Source organism: Rattus rattus, chromosome 2 (genome assembly GCF_011064425.1).
Source record: "Rattus rattus isolate New Zealand chromosome 2, Rrattus_CSIRO_v1, whole genome shotgun sequence".
NCBI lineage: Eukaryota > Metazoa > Chordata > Mammalia > Rodentia > Muridae > Rattus > Rattus rattus.
In genome coordinates, this window is record NC_046155.1 from 62,241,855 (window position 1) to 62,256,997 (window position 15,143).

At 51.3% G+C, this 15,143-nt stretch overlaps 1 protein-coding gene across 1 annotated transcript in view; it reads left to right on the top strand.

Moving 5' to 3' along the window:
* Positions 1–14,626, top strand: part of Cfap46 (cilia and flagella associated protein 46) — an 86,279-nt gene extending 71,653 nt beyond the window's left edge. The window contains exons 48-59 of the mRNA XM_032892355.1: positions 203–297; positions 1,023–1,102; positions 3,183–3,335; positions 8,377–8,444; positions 8,564–8,624; positions 8,700–8,735; positions 9,125–9,227; positions 9,908–10,020; positions 11,567–11,648; positions 12,000–12,136; positions 12,246–12,323; positions 14,257–14,626. Coding sequence (XP_032748246.1) covers positions 203–297; positions 1,023–1,102; positions 3,183–3,335; positions 8,377–8,444; positions 8,564–8,624; positions 8,700–8,735; positions 9,125–9,227; positions 9,908–10,020; positions 11,567–11,648; positions 12,000–12,136; positions 12,246–12,323; positions 14,257–14,378 — 1,128 coding nt within the window. The 3' untranslated portion in view covers positions 14,379–14,626. The remainder of the gene's footprint in view (positions 1–202; positions 298–1,022; positions 1,103–3,182; positions 3,336–8,376; positions 8,445–8,563; positions 8,625–8,699; positions 8,736–9,124; positions 9,228–9,907; positions 10,021–11,566; positions 11,649–11,999; positions 12,137–12,245; positions 12,324–14,256) is intronic.
* The last annotated feature ends 517 nt before the right edge of the window (positions 14,627–15,143 follow it).

Sequence of the window (15,143 nt, forward strand, 5' to 3'; positions counted from 1 at the left end):
CCCAGAAAACCACTGGGAGCATGGTGCTGGGAGAACACAGTAGAGAACTCCAGCACTCTCTCTGGGAGGGCTGGAGCTTAGCTACTCCCTTGGGGTCTTCGCAATTTGCTTCCCAATCGAGTGGAAGTCATATCCAGACACCGCTCTAGACAACAGGCTGTGCTTTGGGTTAAGACAGAAATTCAAAACCATGCCGGTTCAGCAAAACCTCAGCATTCAGAGCCTCAGCACCATCCTGGAGCACACGGAGGAATATCTGAAGCCCATCACCCCCCTGTTCACCTTCCCAGACACCAGGTATGAGTGTGTCATTCCCTCTGAAGGCTGCGGGGGGTGTGGGAGGGCAGCCATCTTCCCCACAGTCACCAGAGTCTTCCTGAGGTCACAGGCCAGGCCAGCTGGGTATAGCTGAAGGCCCACTCCAACCTCACATCTGGAGACAGGAAAGTGCCCATGTGAGCTCAGTAGCCAGTTGTGATAGGAAGACATCCAGAGCTGGTTTCTGAGATTTCCCTCCCTGTGGAAACTTGTCTCTGGGTGTTGTGGTCCTACTAAGAGCAGGCATAAGAGCCTAGCTCTTCTGTGTGTCTTATAGACAGGAGTCCCACTGAGTGCCCTGGTCTGAGTGCGATTCTAGAGTCCCGGGGCTCAGCCTCTGGCACGCATTTTGGGAGGAAAGAAGGCAGATGGTGGCAGAGGTGGGCATTCTTCTCCAGCAGCACGAGGGCATCCTGAGGTGACCCTCTTTTGTATGCAAAGGTGGCCCTCAATGGCAGCTGTGTGTGGAGGTACATGACTTGACTTTACATGACTGCCAGCACTCAGGAGGCAGGCAGGTCTCTGAGTTTGAGGCCAGCCTGGTTTACTTAAAGAGCTGTGAGACAGTGAGGGCTACATGGTGAGACTGTGTCTTTAAAAGGAGAAACAAAATCGAAGCAGCGATCGCCAGCTGAGGACTAGGCTGAATGGAGCGTGTTTCCCTACGTTTCCTAAAGCCTGAACACAGTCACTCTGAATTTCAGAAATCAGATGCCAACAGCCGTGAGTGATGCAGGGAAAAATAAAGGCAAGGATAAGGAAAAGAAAGCATCTCTCCCTTCAGGTAAGTGGCAGAGACAGACCCACAGGCCATTTCTGGTCCTTCAGGACCCTGTGGGGGTACTCACCCTCCCATCATGGAAAGCTTGGGTAGGTCAGGAGTCACAGGTTCCACGCTCAAACAAGTCCTACCTGGGCATGCTGCACAGGACCCAAGGTTCCTCTCCTTGAGGTCTCCTAGTACACTATCACCCCAGGCTAGGTGGGAGGTCCTAGAAGAGTGGTTCTCAACCTTCCTAATGGTGTGACCTTACATTGTGGTAATTCCCAACCCTAAAATTATTTTCACTCCTACTTGACAACTGTAAGTTTGCTAGTGTTATGAGTTGTAATGTAAATGTCTGTGCTTTCCAATGGTCTTAGGTGACCTCTGTGAACTGGTTGTCCAAACCCTGCAAAAAGGGTTATGACTCACAGGTTGAAAAACACTGCCCTAGAAGGTTCTGGGCACTGAGATTGACAGCTCACTAAGGATTATCAAACAGTGGACCCATGCTGCCCTTTCTGGGCAAATTGTCAGTTCTGGCACTCAGTGCCTGTAAGCAAGAGCAGTGTGCTGTGCCCAGCTCTCTCTACCCTGGCCAGATGGGAAGATGGAGAGGCTCTGATGACTCTCTGCTGGTGCTTCTAGGAAAGACGGACATTGTTGCCCTACCTTGGGGAGCTCACCAGAGGGAGCTATGGGAATGGGCTCTGTCTCACCCACCTGGACCCATATGTGGCCTCTGCTGGTGGTCTTGTCTGTGTGGTACTTTTAGCACAACCCCGCTGTTTTGACTCTGACTGGGAAGACTGGGAGCATGTTCTCACTGTGTGACTCCTGGCAGGAAGGTCAACTGCGGGCCGTCCTGTCTCGTGGCTACTTCTCTGATTTTACGAACGACTAACTCTTTTAAAAGGCCATTTTCTATGTCTCCTTTCTGATAGCCACAAAGAATTGATGGACGGCAAAGGGGATATCTGCTTGCGTCCTTCCCTCCTCCCCCAGCCCCCAGCAAAACAAAACAAAACAAAACAAAACAAAACAGCTCAAGCTTTCTCCCAAGCTAGCCAAATTACCATGAGCCAGACGCAGCAAACACCCCGAAAACTGCAGATTGCAAATGTGCGAGGTCTAAATTAGGGTGAGAGAAGGTTGTTCAGAAGTGTACTGCAGCAACTGGAGAACCCAGTACAGGTTCCATACCATGACAGGCCAGTCAGTCCCTGTGGCCTCTCTCCTGAACTGAGTCCCTGCCCTGTACTGAACTCTCAGGATTAAAAATAGAGACGAAGTCACTGCTAGGTTTCAAGCAAACCTGTCCTCATTTTGAAACTTAAGAAAATCCAGGTGAAGCCTGATGCACACCATGCCTTAAATCCCAGCACAAAGGAGGCAGAGGCAGGTGGATCTCTGTGAGTTGGAGACCAGCTTGGTTCCAGGACAGCCAGGGCTACACAGAGAAACCCTGTCTTGAGAAAAAAGAAAAAAAGAGGGGTAGGGGAGAGAATAGAGGGAGAGAGATATGAATGAATGAATGAATGAATGAATGAATGAATGAATGAATGCAGTTAACATGCCTGTGGCCCTACCTCTGGATACCAGCATAACTGCATGCAGAGTGGCAGTACCCAGTCAGTCGGGGGCCTATATCCATGGTCACAGAGAGGCTGCCAGTGGGGTCACGAGGGTGAGCCTTCCTTCCAGTGCTCTCTGAAGGACAGACCCTTGAAAAGTCCTCTGGGAGGAGTTTCCATTGGCCTGGATATTACCTGGCCTGCCTTGGGAGTTGGGTATCTTGAGATGTGACATCCTACAAGGTGCACAAGGGCTCTGTCCAAGTCCGTGTCATAAACTTGTTCTCACCATCAAAACCAGCGGCTGCCTCGGGGACCTTAGCAGGTCACCAATGTCGCCATACCTCTGCAAGCTAGGCTGGAGACATACTCTTCCCTCATATCTCCTGCCCGGGACAGCAGCCACCAGGTCAGTCATCTGGCCACAAGGTCAGGGCTTGGAATGATGAAGCCGAGGCTCCAGGTCTGCCCCGCCCTCAGAGCTGGTCTCTCTTTGTGTCTGAGCCGCTGTCATTTCCATTCCACAGGGCAGCCTGACCCTGAGTACATGATCCTGATCGTGGACAAGCTCCTCTTAGACTTGCCCCTGGAGGGGCTCTCTGCGTTCAACGAGGTCACCTCCCTGTCACGAGATTTCTCTCTCCAGATGCTGTGGAACCGTCTCCATAAGGAGGAAAAGGGTGAGTAGTACCTTAGCCACAGTAGTGCTTAACTTTAAAATGGGAAAATTTAAATTACTTTTCAGATAAAGCACTGTTAACTCCCGTCAAAAAGTAATGAAGCAAGGCACTGGGGGTGGGGCCCAGTGTGGAGCGCTTGACAAGTGTGTACAAGGCCCTGGGTTCCAAACCCAACATTGAAAACGATTGCCAAACGTTTTCACATTTTCCTTGGCCCTACCCATTCAAAATCACTTCCAGAACAGACACTCGGTGCTGTGAACAGAAAGCCTCCCTGAACCATGTTTCATGAGTACTAATACCACAGCAAAGAAGAATCCCACTGAGCAAGAGTTCTGACACCCAGAATCATTTGGCTAGCCGTTGAGGGGCAGCAAGACAAGGCAGGCCCTGAGTCAGGCACCTATGAGACTGTAGCATGGTCCAGTCTGTGAAAGTCCTCTGCGCTGTTCCTGGGGCACGAAGCAGAAGTATTGTTACTCTGCTCTAAACTCCCCTGCAGATGAGCACATGCCCCTCACTGCCCTCCCAAGTGTTTTGGATTCACAAATGAAAGACACACACACACACACACACACACACACACACACACGCATACACAAATACAAATACACACAAACACACACACACACACACACCCACACACATACACACACATGCACACATACACACACACACACACACACACACACACACACACACACACACACACACACACACCCTTCTATTTTAATATGCCTTAAACAACACAATGGCTGGGCACTCCCAAACCTCTCCACAGCTAACATGCTCTCCCCTCCAATATCCCTGAATTACTTAGGAAAATCCTTACTCTATCTTGGCCACCACGGACCCAGACCTGATGGGCCACGATCCCTGACTCTTACATGTTGGCCGCGTCAAGGTGTCTCTGCCCTGCACAACCCTGTTTCTAGCAGGGACTCAATTCTGGCCGATATGAGCTGGGTGCCCTATGGGGCTTGAGCTAAGCCTGCAGCTCTGATTTCTGGCTTCTTCTGGGGCTTAATCCATCCCTGTCCCAAAAGTGTTCTGTAGTATAGAGGCTGCCCTCCTAAGGCCTGGCCGTGTCTTCTTCTTTCTTGGCAGTGGTGATTCTCCCCCCCCCCCATTTGTCCTTTCCTGGGAACCTCAAAAGTCATCCCTCTGTCTCCCCACCCCCACCCCACAACCCCGCAACCCCCACCGGTAACTTTATTTACCAGTTAGAACCAGCTGGGGACAGGGAACGACCGTCTCTGTCTCACACGCAGACATGCAAGTTCCCAAGAGATTTGGAAACCTGATTAACATAACATAAACGATAAACCAAGTCCACAACAGGGGCAGACTGACACTTCTAGGAAAGACGGACATTGTTGCCCTGCCTTGGGGAGCTCACCATAGGGAGCTGTGGGAATGGGCTCTGTCTCACCCACCTGCACCCATATATGGCCTCTGCTGGTGCTCAGCACGGCTTTCTCCCTCCAGTTCTTTACAGAAGTCTGCTCCCCAACACAGACTACCCCTACAGAGATTAGCTAATTTGTTTATCTCTATATAATACTTTTGCCTCCTTGGTTATCTATATGTCATAACCCCGCTTCCTTCCCAGCTTTATGCAATAATCCTGCCTCTTTGTGCAACCATATATGAAAACTACGCTGAGCTTCCAGAGTCCTGTGGCTTCTCTATCAGAGAGCCTAGTCTACCCAATCCCAGCTTCTCTCTCTCCTTCCCTCCCCCTCTCTCCTTTCTCCCTCTCTCTCCCCCTTCTTCCCCTACATGTCATACATCAATAAACACCGAATTAGAGCTGAAAATACAGCTCAGTATAGAGCATTCACCCAGCACACACAAGGCTCTGGGTTCTAAAACCAGGACTGCAGAAAGGGAAGGGCCTTCCGTGCTCAGTAAATACCAAGTTAAGCCAAAGAGCCCGCACTTCTGCTGTCCCTCCAGATCAAGCAATAAGAGGCTCACTCTACCTTCCAACCACAATGACAGGAAAGCAGGCAGAGACGAGGAAACAAGCTACCAGCCAACCCAGGACAGTGACACCCCCACCCAGGAGAGGGGAGATACACAGTGAACCACACACAGACCCAGGATGCTTCCTAGAGTTTTGTGGCTGGAGCGTGGGCACAGCAGGAGCAGCCCAAGAGGCTACTCCTAACATGGAGCGAGGAGCCTAGAGGGAAGGCCGAGTTCAGACACAAGAAGTGCTGAGCGCTTAAAAGGGCCAACCGCAGACCCTGTGGGAGACAGCGGAGGCAAGACGAGCAATGGAAAGGCCGGGGAGAAAAACAAGCAGTCATGAAGCAAGGTGGTGAAAAAAAATATATATATACATATATATATACACACACATACATATATATGTATATATGTTATATATGTATGTGTTATATATTATGTGTTATATATTATATATAATATATATAGTTTTCATTTAAAAATCTATTTTGAGCAAAAACTTAAGTGAAAGAAAATAATAGCAGTGCTGTGGATTTTATAACATGTACGACAAGACCAGAGCAAGAGCTGGTGAGCGGGGTGGCACAGACTGCCCAGGGGGCCCATGCTGTATGTGGTGCAGCATAGTATCACTTAAAGGGGAACTGCAACAAAATGCAAACTAAAAACCCTGGAGCAAGCACTAAGAATGACCCAAGCCCCAGAGTTCACCCTAGATCAGCAGGGAGAGAGGGAAGCTGAGGCGGCAGGAGGCATACAGGCATTCGCTGAAATTGCACACCCCTCTCCTGCAGCTGCTGGAGCGGCTGCAGTTAAGCAGGTTGGTGTGAAGGGTGAGGGCTGCTGGACCGCATGTCCAGGGATGGTCAATGGATGAGCCATTTTGGAAAGATGGGTATATACCGTGGGTGTCCATCAGAGGAAATGGAACCAGGCAGTTGAAGGAACGCCTGTTCTCCCGTGTCTGTGGCATTTCCATTCACAGCAGCCTAAGTAGCCATCGCTGGGGCAAATGGTTGCAAAAGATGGATCCTATCTACACAAGAGAGCACATTCAACCACAGGGAAGAAGGAAGTCTGGCTTTAAGAGAGCGTGGGTGAGCCTGTAGGACATTGTGGCAGGCACAGACAGCAAGCAGACACTCTGTCACTCACACTGGGAATCTTCTACGATCCAACTCCTTATAACCTGATAAAGGAAGGCAGGGACCGACAGCAGGGTGTTGCTGACCAAGGGCACAAAATTCAAGTTGGCGGAAGGTTTGAGAGTTCGTTTGAGTGACATGGTGATGTGGCCAATGCCATGCCATATGTTCTGAAAGTGGCTAAGGGTAGAGGTCAGGTAATTTTTGCCAAACACCTGAGAGGGGGATGTGTGGCGTGACTGTTTGGCAGTCTGTGGTGCGTGCATGCTTCAGAATTGCCTACCATGGACCAACTGTGTCTGCTGATGTCAGAAGTAGAGAGGCTGAAGAGGCAGGTGCTTTGCCCACGGTTGCTAGGAGTGCTGGTGTGGCCAGGGCCGCACACAGGAGAGCCAGTCAGGGAGTAGCCATAAAAGCTGCACACTGGCCCCCAGGTGACCCATGCTCCCTCCCCTGGACCTTCAGATAAGAGGTGTGAAGGCACACACACACACACACACACACACACAAACTCTCAGGTTGTGCCCCTCCCCTTGACAGCCCAAACCTGGAAGCCACTGAACAGAAACACTCAGGGCCATGTTCTTACACAGTTGTAGGGACTTGATCTGACTGGGGGTGGTGAGAGAGTGAAAAAATGACCATGTACACATATACAGAGAGGGGGAGAGAAGGGGAGAGAGGGGGAGAGGGGGAAGGCAGGGGGAGAAGGGGGGAGAAGGGGGAGAGAGAGGGAGAATGGGGAGGGAGGGAGAGAGAGAAGCTGGGATTGGGTAGACTAGGCTCTCTGATAGAGAAGCCACAGGACTCTGGAAACTCAGCGTAGTTTTCATATATGGTTGAACAAAGAGGCAGAATTATTGCATAAAGCTGGGAAGGAAGCAGGGTTATGACATATAGATAACCAAGGAGGCAAACAAATTAGCTAATCTCTGTAGGGGTAGTCTGTGTTGGGGTGCAGTCTTCTGTAAAGAACTGGAGGGAGAAAGCCATGGTGGACATTTTCTTCACACAATACCAACATTGCTGTTCCCCTCTGAGCCTTGGGGTGTAGGGTGGACTTTGCTATTTTCCCATGAGTCTGAGGCTACACTCAGTCTGGTCACACTCGTGTCAACAGCACACATTCACTAGGCCTTCCTCTGCTCCTCACGACTGGGCAGCCTCTTGATGGCCATTTGAACACCCGCTTGGACGGACGGGAACACCACACTGAGGAGATTGAGCCCAGGGAAAGACTCCAAAGAGGGCACACAGCACATGCCTTCATTTTTGTAAAATTCTGGAAGACACAACTTGATTTCTGCTTAGAAAGCAACTAAGTAGCTACCGGGTGAGGACAAAGGCCCCCGGAAGTGCAAGACTCAGATGTACTCGAGGGCCTGTGTGAAGGTCAGAAGATCCATCAGAACCAAGCACGCTCCTAGTGTGTCCCCGAGAAGTGTCCTTGGCAAAGTGGGGAAGGTAGAGAGCCACTCCTGTGCCTCAACCCCCATTCCCTGTGGAAGTCCCACCCTGGAGGGTCTAACAGGAGTGAAAGGCACAGGGTGGAGGAGGAAGATCACAGTGGAGCATGGAGCCATTCACCATTCACCCATTGGGACAGCTCAGCCTAGAAAAGACACAGGCTCTCAGTCTGTGCACAGACCCTGCAACCAGCAGGGGTGCAAATACCTGCTGAGTTCCTTGTGCAGAATATGCTCAGAAATGATTGCCTATCAGCCTCGGGGGCTGGTCTTTCCTCAGGAGCTTTCCTTGAGCCTACAAAGATCTGTGTTTTGACATGAAAAAAAAAACCTTAAAATCAATTGTCTCACCGAGTCAGATTCACAAAATTCAAAACTGAACAACCGGGCATCCTCTGGTCCCTTTGCCGTGTCGTGTGCCCGCTGATACTTCATACCTGGCCTTTCCCTCCACAGAAGGCATTGTAAAGAAAGAGATCAAGAGCAAGGAAATCAAGAAGAAAACCCCAGGAAAAAAGGGCAAGGTACATGGGTGGGAGCCCAGGGACCCCGTGCTCCTTTCAGCTCGACTTCATCAGGCTGGCCAGATCTACCGAGGCCCAGCTGGTGAGCCCAGGCGTTGACACCTCCGTCTGTGTTGCAGAACGCCTTGGTCCGGATCATCCCACCGGAATGCACCCTGATTGACTCAGACACCATCAAGTGTATCCTTTGATGACGGGTGCCTATGGCCCCCAGGACTCTGCTTTGGCTCCTGTTTGTCCTTGACTCAGACTCAGTTGTTGTGGACCCTTTTGAGGAGGCCCAGGGCCCAGGTGAGACCATCATACAGACTCCTGGCATGTAGGCCAAGGCCGCCCAGGCCTTGTGCCAGCTGCTCTCGTGGCTGTATGGAAATCACCTCAAGCGGCCTTGGAGCCTTGGGTCTGAATACAAGCTGACCACCTTGGCATTCTACATACTTCTGGGTCTGCATCCTTCTGATTCTCTGGGGCCTCCTCCCCCCCTCAGCTCTCCCTCTTCCCATCCCTTCCTCCTCTTCCTACTGTTTATCCTTCTCTCCCAATTCCTCCAATAGAAGAGGAAAGGATTCCCACCTGTGCTTAAAACTCACTCCTCCCTAGCCTATGTCTCAGCCCAGTGGCCCAAGAGCCCATTCCCCATTCCCTGTGGAAGCCACAGCCTTTTTCAATTCTTCCTACAGAGTTACTGAGACCTGTTACAGTAACCCAGGAAATCTTGGAAAAGTACCAAGATCTGTTTACCGCACGTTGGATGGGGCACCTGGGAAGCTACCAGTTTCCAAGGTCGGGTCCTGGGTCTTCAAAAGCTGACTAGAGAGGCTAGTGTGGCACCTTCCCTGCTGGCTAGGTCTGTCCTCTAGAGCCCAGGGCACAGCAGTAGGCAAAAGATGCTGTTATAGTCCCAGGGTCACTCACCCACACTCGGATCTGCCCTAAGTAACCTCAGATCCCCTCAGGCCAAACCTCCCAAAGAAAATACACTTCTAGGATAGGGTCATACACTGGGCCCTATGGGCATGTATTCTGTCATCCCTGTCCCTTAGTGTGGCTGGGAATGGAGAAGGGGGAGTCAAGCCAGTTGATACAGGGGCATAGAGGTACAGGAGTGAACCTGCGCAGGGCTGGGGGTGGAGCACCGAGGTCAGAACTGGTAACAAAGACCATACCTAGTGCCTGTCTCCTATATTGGAGTTACTACAGCACTAACCAGAGCCAACTCCACTGGCCTGAGATGCATGTTTGTTCCTAGACCAGTTCATCCCTGGGGATGGGGATAGGGGTGGGGCTCCATCTGAGGCCAGCTATACACTGGGAAAACAAAAACTATTTGGACCCCACAGCAGAATAAAGGGTTTAGTGCAAGTGGCAGGGGACATTCCCTGCTGGAAGGAGGGGTTGCAGATGCATTCCCCTAGCCCAGAGGGGGTGTGATAATGCCCACCCGCTGTTTTCACCCTGTGCAGCCAGGCTGACTGGGAGCAGGTACTGAGCAGCTGCAGAGGCTTTTTCTTCTACGGGATGGAGAACTTCCTGTCCCATTTGGAAGTAGAAAGACTGGTAGCCATGGATTTGCAAGGTGAGGCCCCTCCCCGATCCACAGCCCCAGCCAGGGCCTGCAGGCACATATGGGATCCTAGGGAGGAAAACAGGGCCACTGCTACTTGATCAGAGTCCAGGACAACACTTCAGGAAGCCATGGCCACCCCCCCCCAATCTGTGCTCTATCTGAAAACTGTCCCCACACTCCATTTCCAACAGTAGCATGGCAGCCACAGGGTGACTAACCTTCCTGGTTACCCTCAGCACCTCCTTTTATGCAGAGGACCCCTGTTCAGCTCTCCAGAGTCCCACAGATGAGCGTCAGATGTGAAGTGTCACCCCTGCAGAGCCTTCCCAGTCTGAACATGGGTGTTCAGGAGCCGTGTTCTTTCTGTGTCTACTAACAACAGGCCCAGGGGTATCATGGAAGTGCTGTGCGCAGATATCCCAGGGACTAAAAGGGTTCAGAAGCCAAGTAGAGGGCACCACAGGTGGGAAGTGACCTAGGCTAAGTTCAGAGGTCAAAGAAAGCAGTACCATGTGACATGTTGAGTACAGTGCGCTTATAGGCACCTTGCCAGGTGGGCCATGCTGACACAACACCCATAACACACAGCACACGGCAGGCTCAATGTTCAGACTTTTGGAGAGTGTGGTCCATAGTCGTCTCAGCCTCAGGCCAAAGACCCTCTGGTGTGTCTGTGTTTCTCTAAGTTCCCCAAGTTCCTTTTCCCCACTTGTAGGAGGATGCTTTTGTGGGACTGCTCAGGGCCAGCCACCATGCACAGTCAATGGATAAGTCTTTCCCAGATCCCAGAGTCTTCCTCCCTCGTGAGGCATACGGTCCCTTTCACGGTTATATAGGCTCTGTCTGGTTGCTCTTTCCACACCAAGGCACCATGCCCACCATGGGCACAGTCTATTTCTATGCTGACCAGGTCTATTTCCAACAGCTGGTAGCCCTGGACATGCTCAAATCATACACAAGTGGACTGAGCAAAACCGCATCATCAGAAGCACAGGTGGACATTTTGCTTATGGGAACAGTCACTAAAGCTCATCTCACCTCTGTGTCCATGCAAGTCCTGTAGGGTAATCACACTAGGACCACACACTGCCACTTGTTTCAGTGAGCACTCCTGTCTAGGGTGGCCCACTCAGCCCAAAGTATTCGTGGCCATCTTCCATCCCAGAAACCCTTCCATCGGCAGCAAGCTGGGGGCTAATAAGCTTGCTTAGCCTCCAAGGCCCTCTAATGTGCATAGTTCCTTTGGCCAGCCCCTCTTTGGGGCCAGCTTCTCACACCACCTCCACAGGTACACACTGAGGTTCCTTCTCTCTCTTGGCACCAGTATGGAATGTCAGAAACTTCCATAAGTGATGGGGGAGCAGAGCTCTCTATCTAGGAAGAATTAGAAGTGGCCCCAAGCAGGCCTGCTCCCCGTTTCCTGTGTGTGACCAATGGGAACCTGAAAAGAACTCCTTGAAAGTCCAAGCATCAGGTTGATGGGTCAGAGTGCAGCTCCCATGGAGATCTGGTAATGGTGTGGGTAACTCCTGAGGAGCCTCACTGTGTCCTGCAGAATGCCAGATGATGGTCCTGCTGGACTTGACAAGGTCCTTTAAGAGCCGGAAGCGGAAGATAGAGAGCGCAGAGAACCAGAGGTACCTTCTATTCTTGTGCCATCAGGAGCCTAGGGTTGGGGAAGGTGACGTTATGAGCAAGTGCCAATATAGCTTACCCCATGGACTGGTGGACTACCAGGGCTGGCTGGCCAGTACCTTCTACCTGATAATACCAACTCCCACTGCGGGCTCCATGGTAGGCCTGGGAGCTGCCAACAGACGGATTTGACAATACTCAATAATGCTACTTCCCGTTAAAGAACATTTAACGCTTGTGGGCGAGACTCAGAACTATAAAAGCCCTGGCCCATGCATGCAGTCTAGCAGCTGGTGCAAGGAAGGGTAGAGGGATGCCGTCAGCCTCTTGGTACAGTCCCTGTATCTCTACAGTGCATCACAGAGGTCCTTGGAGAGGCCCATTGAGACTGCCATCCTCCTGAGTCTGACAGGGATTGAGAGCATTGTCGGCAACCAATGGCCCACACCACTGAAGGACAACATGCTGAGGGCCACCCTCCTGTGGGAAAGTGAGTGGGCGCCCTGGCCGTCCCAAAGTCTTTTGGGGCTTTTGCTAGAAGCCTTCCAAGGTTGTCTGTAGCCCACCTGAAGGGACTTTTCTCCCCCCTCCACTCCCAGACTTGTTACCAATTGGCAAGCCACTTGGGAAAACAGTTCGTCTCATTCATAGGCTACGCAATGAACCAGACAACCAAGGTAAGGTAGCGACTGACCATCCATCTGCTTGTCTGTATAAGTCCCTGGGGTTACCATTGTACTCCATGGCCCTCAGGGATAGGGTGTCCCACTTCAGGGTGGAGAAGGAGTGGGAGAGTGAAGGAAAGAGGGAGTGAAGAGGAAGGAAAGAGGGGAGGGAAAGGGAGGGAGGGAGGCAGGGAGGGAGGGGAGGGATTGCACGAGCCAGCAAGCACCGTCCTTGTGGAGAAGCCAGTGTAGTCTGCTCAGCCCTCTGGGTGAGTTGGAGTTGAACAAGAACATAGTGGACCCTAGCCTTTAGTCCACCACAAACACACACAGAGAAAGACAGGGGTAGGGGAGGGATGGAGGGAAGGAGGGAGGGAGGAAGGGAGAGCAAGCAAATGAGCCCTGCTGTACTCTCTTTGAAAAGATGGGGAGCTCTGGGTGATCCCTGGGCTTTCTCTCTGCCCAGAGGGACTACTTTGGGGAGTTGGCCACCTAGCCATGAGCCACCCAGTCCATGAGCCCCATGGGGTCACCTGGTCTTCCTCAACCAAGGCAAGAAACCCTTCAGGAAGAGGAACTCCCAGACTGAGGCTGCCGTGCTATAGTCAGGAAGGCCCTCCAGCTTGTGTCTCCTGTTGCTGTATAATTCCAGACAGCTTTCTGGCTTCAGGGATTATACACCTCAGGCAGGGCTGCAGGGTGTTGCCTGTTGTAGATGAGACAAACTCCACCTACTCATCCCTCAAAACCTCGTGCCAAGATACGCCAGCTGCAGTGAAGGAATTTGCAGATAAATTTCACATGTGGATACTAGGACCAAAAAAAAAAAAAAAAAAAATCAGCTAGAACTCTAGCTAATTGCGTTTAGCAATATGCTCAAGTGAAAATGTACCATAACTCAGAAAGATTTATCCTGGGAGGATTTAAAATCGAGAAATCCAAAATACATTCAATACAACTCAGTAAGAGATTAACTTTTGAAAAATCATGTGCTTCCCCAGTGCCTGGGATGTAGTTGCCAGGGTGGGGGCAGGGGGTTGAATGTGTAAATGAGTATGAGGGAATGCATGGCCGAATGAATGAATGAAGAGTGAATACATGGGTGACTGAATGAAGAGTCTCGTGTGTTCATGAGTAAACTAGTAAGTGGAGGGGTAAATTAAGTGGGTAAGTGATGGAGTGAGTGGGTGAAAGAATGAGGAGTGAATGAATAAATGGACGTGTGAGATGGCAGAGTGAATGGATACATTTGTGGTAGTGAGAGCAAGTGACTGAGCGGCCAAGTCAAGGAAGAGGGACCAGAGAGGTAGACAAAGGTGGTGATGTCTGGGTCCTTCCTAACAAACCAGAAAAAGGACTCGGCATGACTCCACCCAGCTCCTTCTCCTAACACATGGGCTAGCATGTTGTTTTGCCTTAAATAGAGGAAGGGCCTCGTGACCACTACCATCAGTGTTGGCCCTCCGGTTCCTGTCAGCACAGAGGAGCCCAACCGAAGCATGTACCGTGTGCTTGGAAGAAAGGAACCCAATGATGTTTACCCCTGTGCAGTGTCCTGCCCAGGGCAGGGGTGCTTCTAGGCATCACAGAGGGAGTTATAAGGCCAGTCTCCAGCCTTAAGATGCCTCAGGGAGTCTGGTGAAGGTAGACAGGTAGATTGGGGTCAAGCATGGTTCTATCCTGGTGCTATCATTAATAACCCCACTGGCAGCCACATAGCCAGACTCACATAGTTTCCACAGCTTGCTATACACCAAGGCACAGGAGGTAGCAGGGCTGCTGTGGTCAGGCTGCTGGGAGAACTCATGGCCCCGTACAGCCAGAAGCACCAACTTGCTCCCCAATGCTCCCATTCCCCTGGCCCTGGAAAAGCTGGACATCGTGGCAAGACCCGGGCTACTGCCAGAGAGCTCTGGGATTCACAGGTTGTGTCTATGCTCCACAGATAAGGACCCCCAGGTCTCCAAGGAAGAGCTGTTACCTGGGTTGCAGCCTCACCACTTTGAGCCACTTGCTACTGCCCACAACTGGGTTCTGTATGGTCTGCCTCACCAAGCCATCGTGTGAGCTAGACCCTGGCGTCTTTGTGGAGCCACTGTCCCTAGCTCTACCCCTCCGTGACTCCTCCCCACTCAGGACTCTTTCCCCACTCTCTGGGGCTCACCCCAGGCCTTGACACAGCCTGATATCTGTCCTTCTGTCCACAATGCACAATCCCCAGAAGACAGCTGCTGCTGGGTACAGCACCCAGGCTCTTGCTAATTCTTGTTATCCTGCAAGTTTGTTTTCCATTTCAGTATTTTAGTAAACAACAAAACAAAGTGTGTGGTGTGTTTCTGGACGTTCAGGACTCCTAGGACGACTGTGGTCCTTCTGGCCCCTGTCTCCTGGCTGCTCTGTCGGGACTCTGGGGGTTGGGGTGGGGACCCATCTCTTATGTGATCCTTCTGCTCATCTTTCCCTCCCTGTGGGCACTGACGGACTGATGCCATGGCTTCCTGGATCAGGCCACGTGGCCAAATTTTTTTTTTCTAAAGCACAAATTAATACTGACTATACTAGCTGAAGGAAAATGATACTGACAGTGTTATGTAACACTGATGCCATGCCAGAAGACATTTATACAAAACAAAACCTGCATCCAACGTCCCTCAGCCCAGAGTGCAGTCTTGGATACTTCTTTATCCCAAGGCAGTGGAGCCTCATCCCCCATTCCCACCCCATACATACACCTGAGCATTTAGATCAGCCTTGTTCATGGTGACCAAACACCAGAAACAGCACAAATGTCCCTCAGCAAGCAGAAGACCACGTTCCACATAACCCCACAGT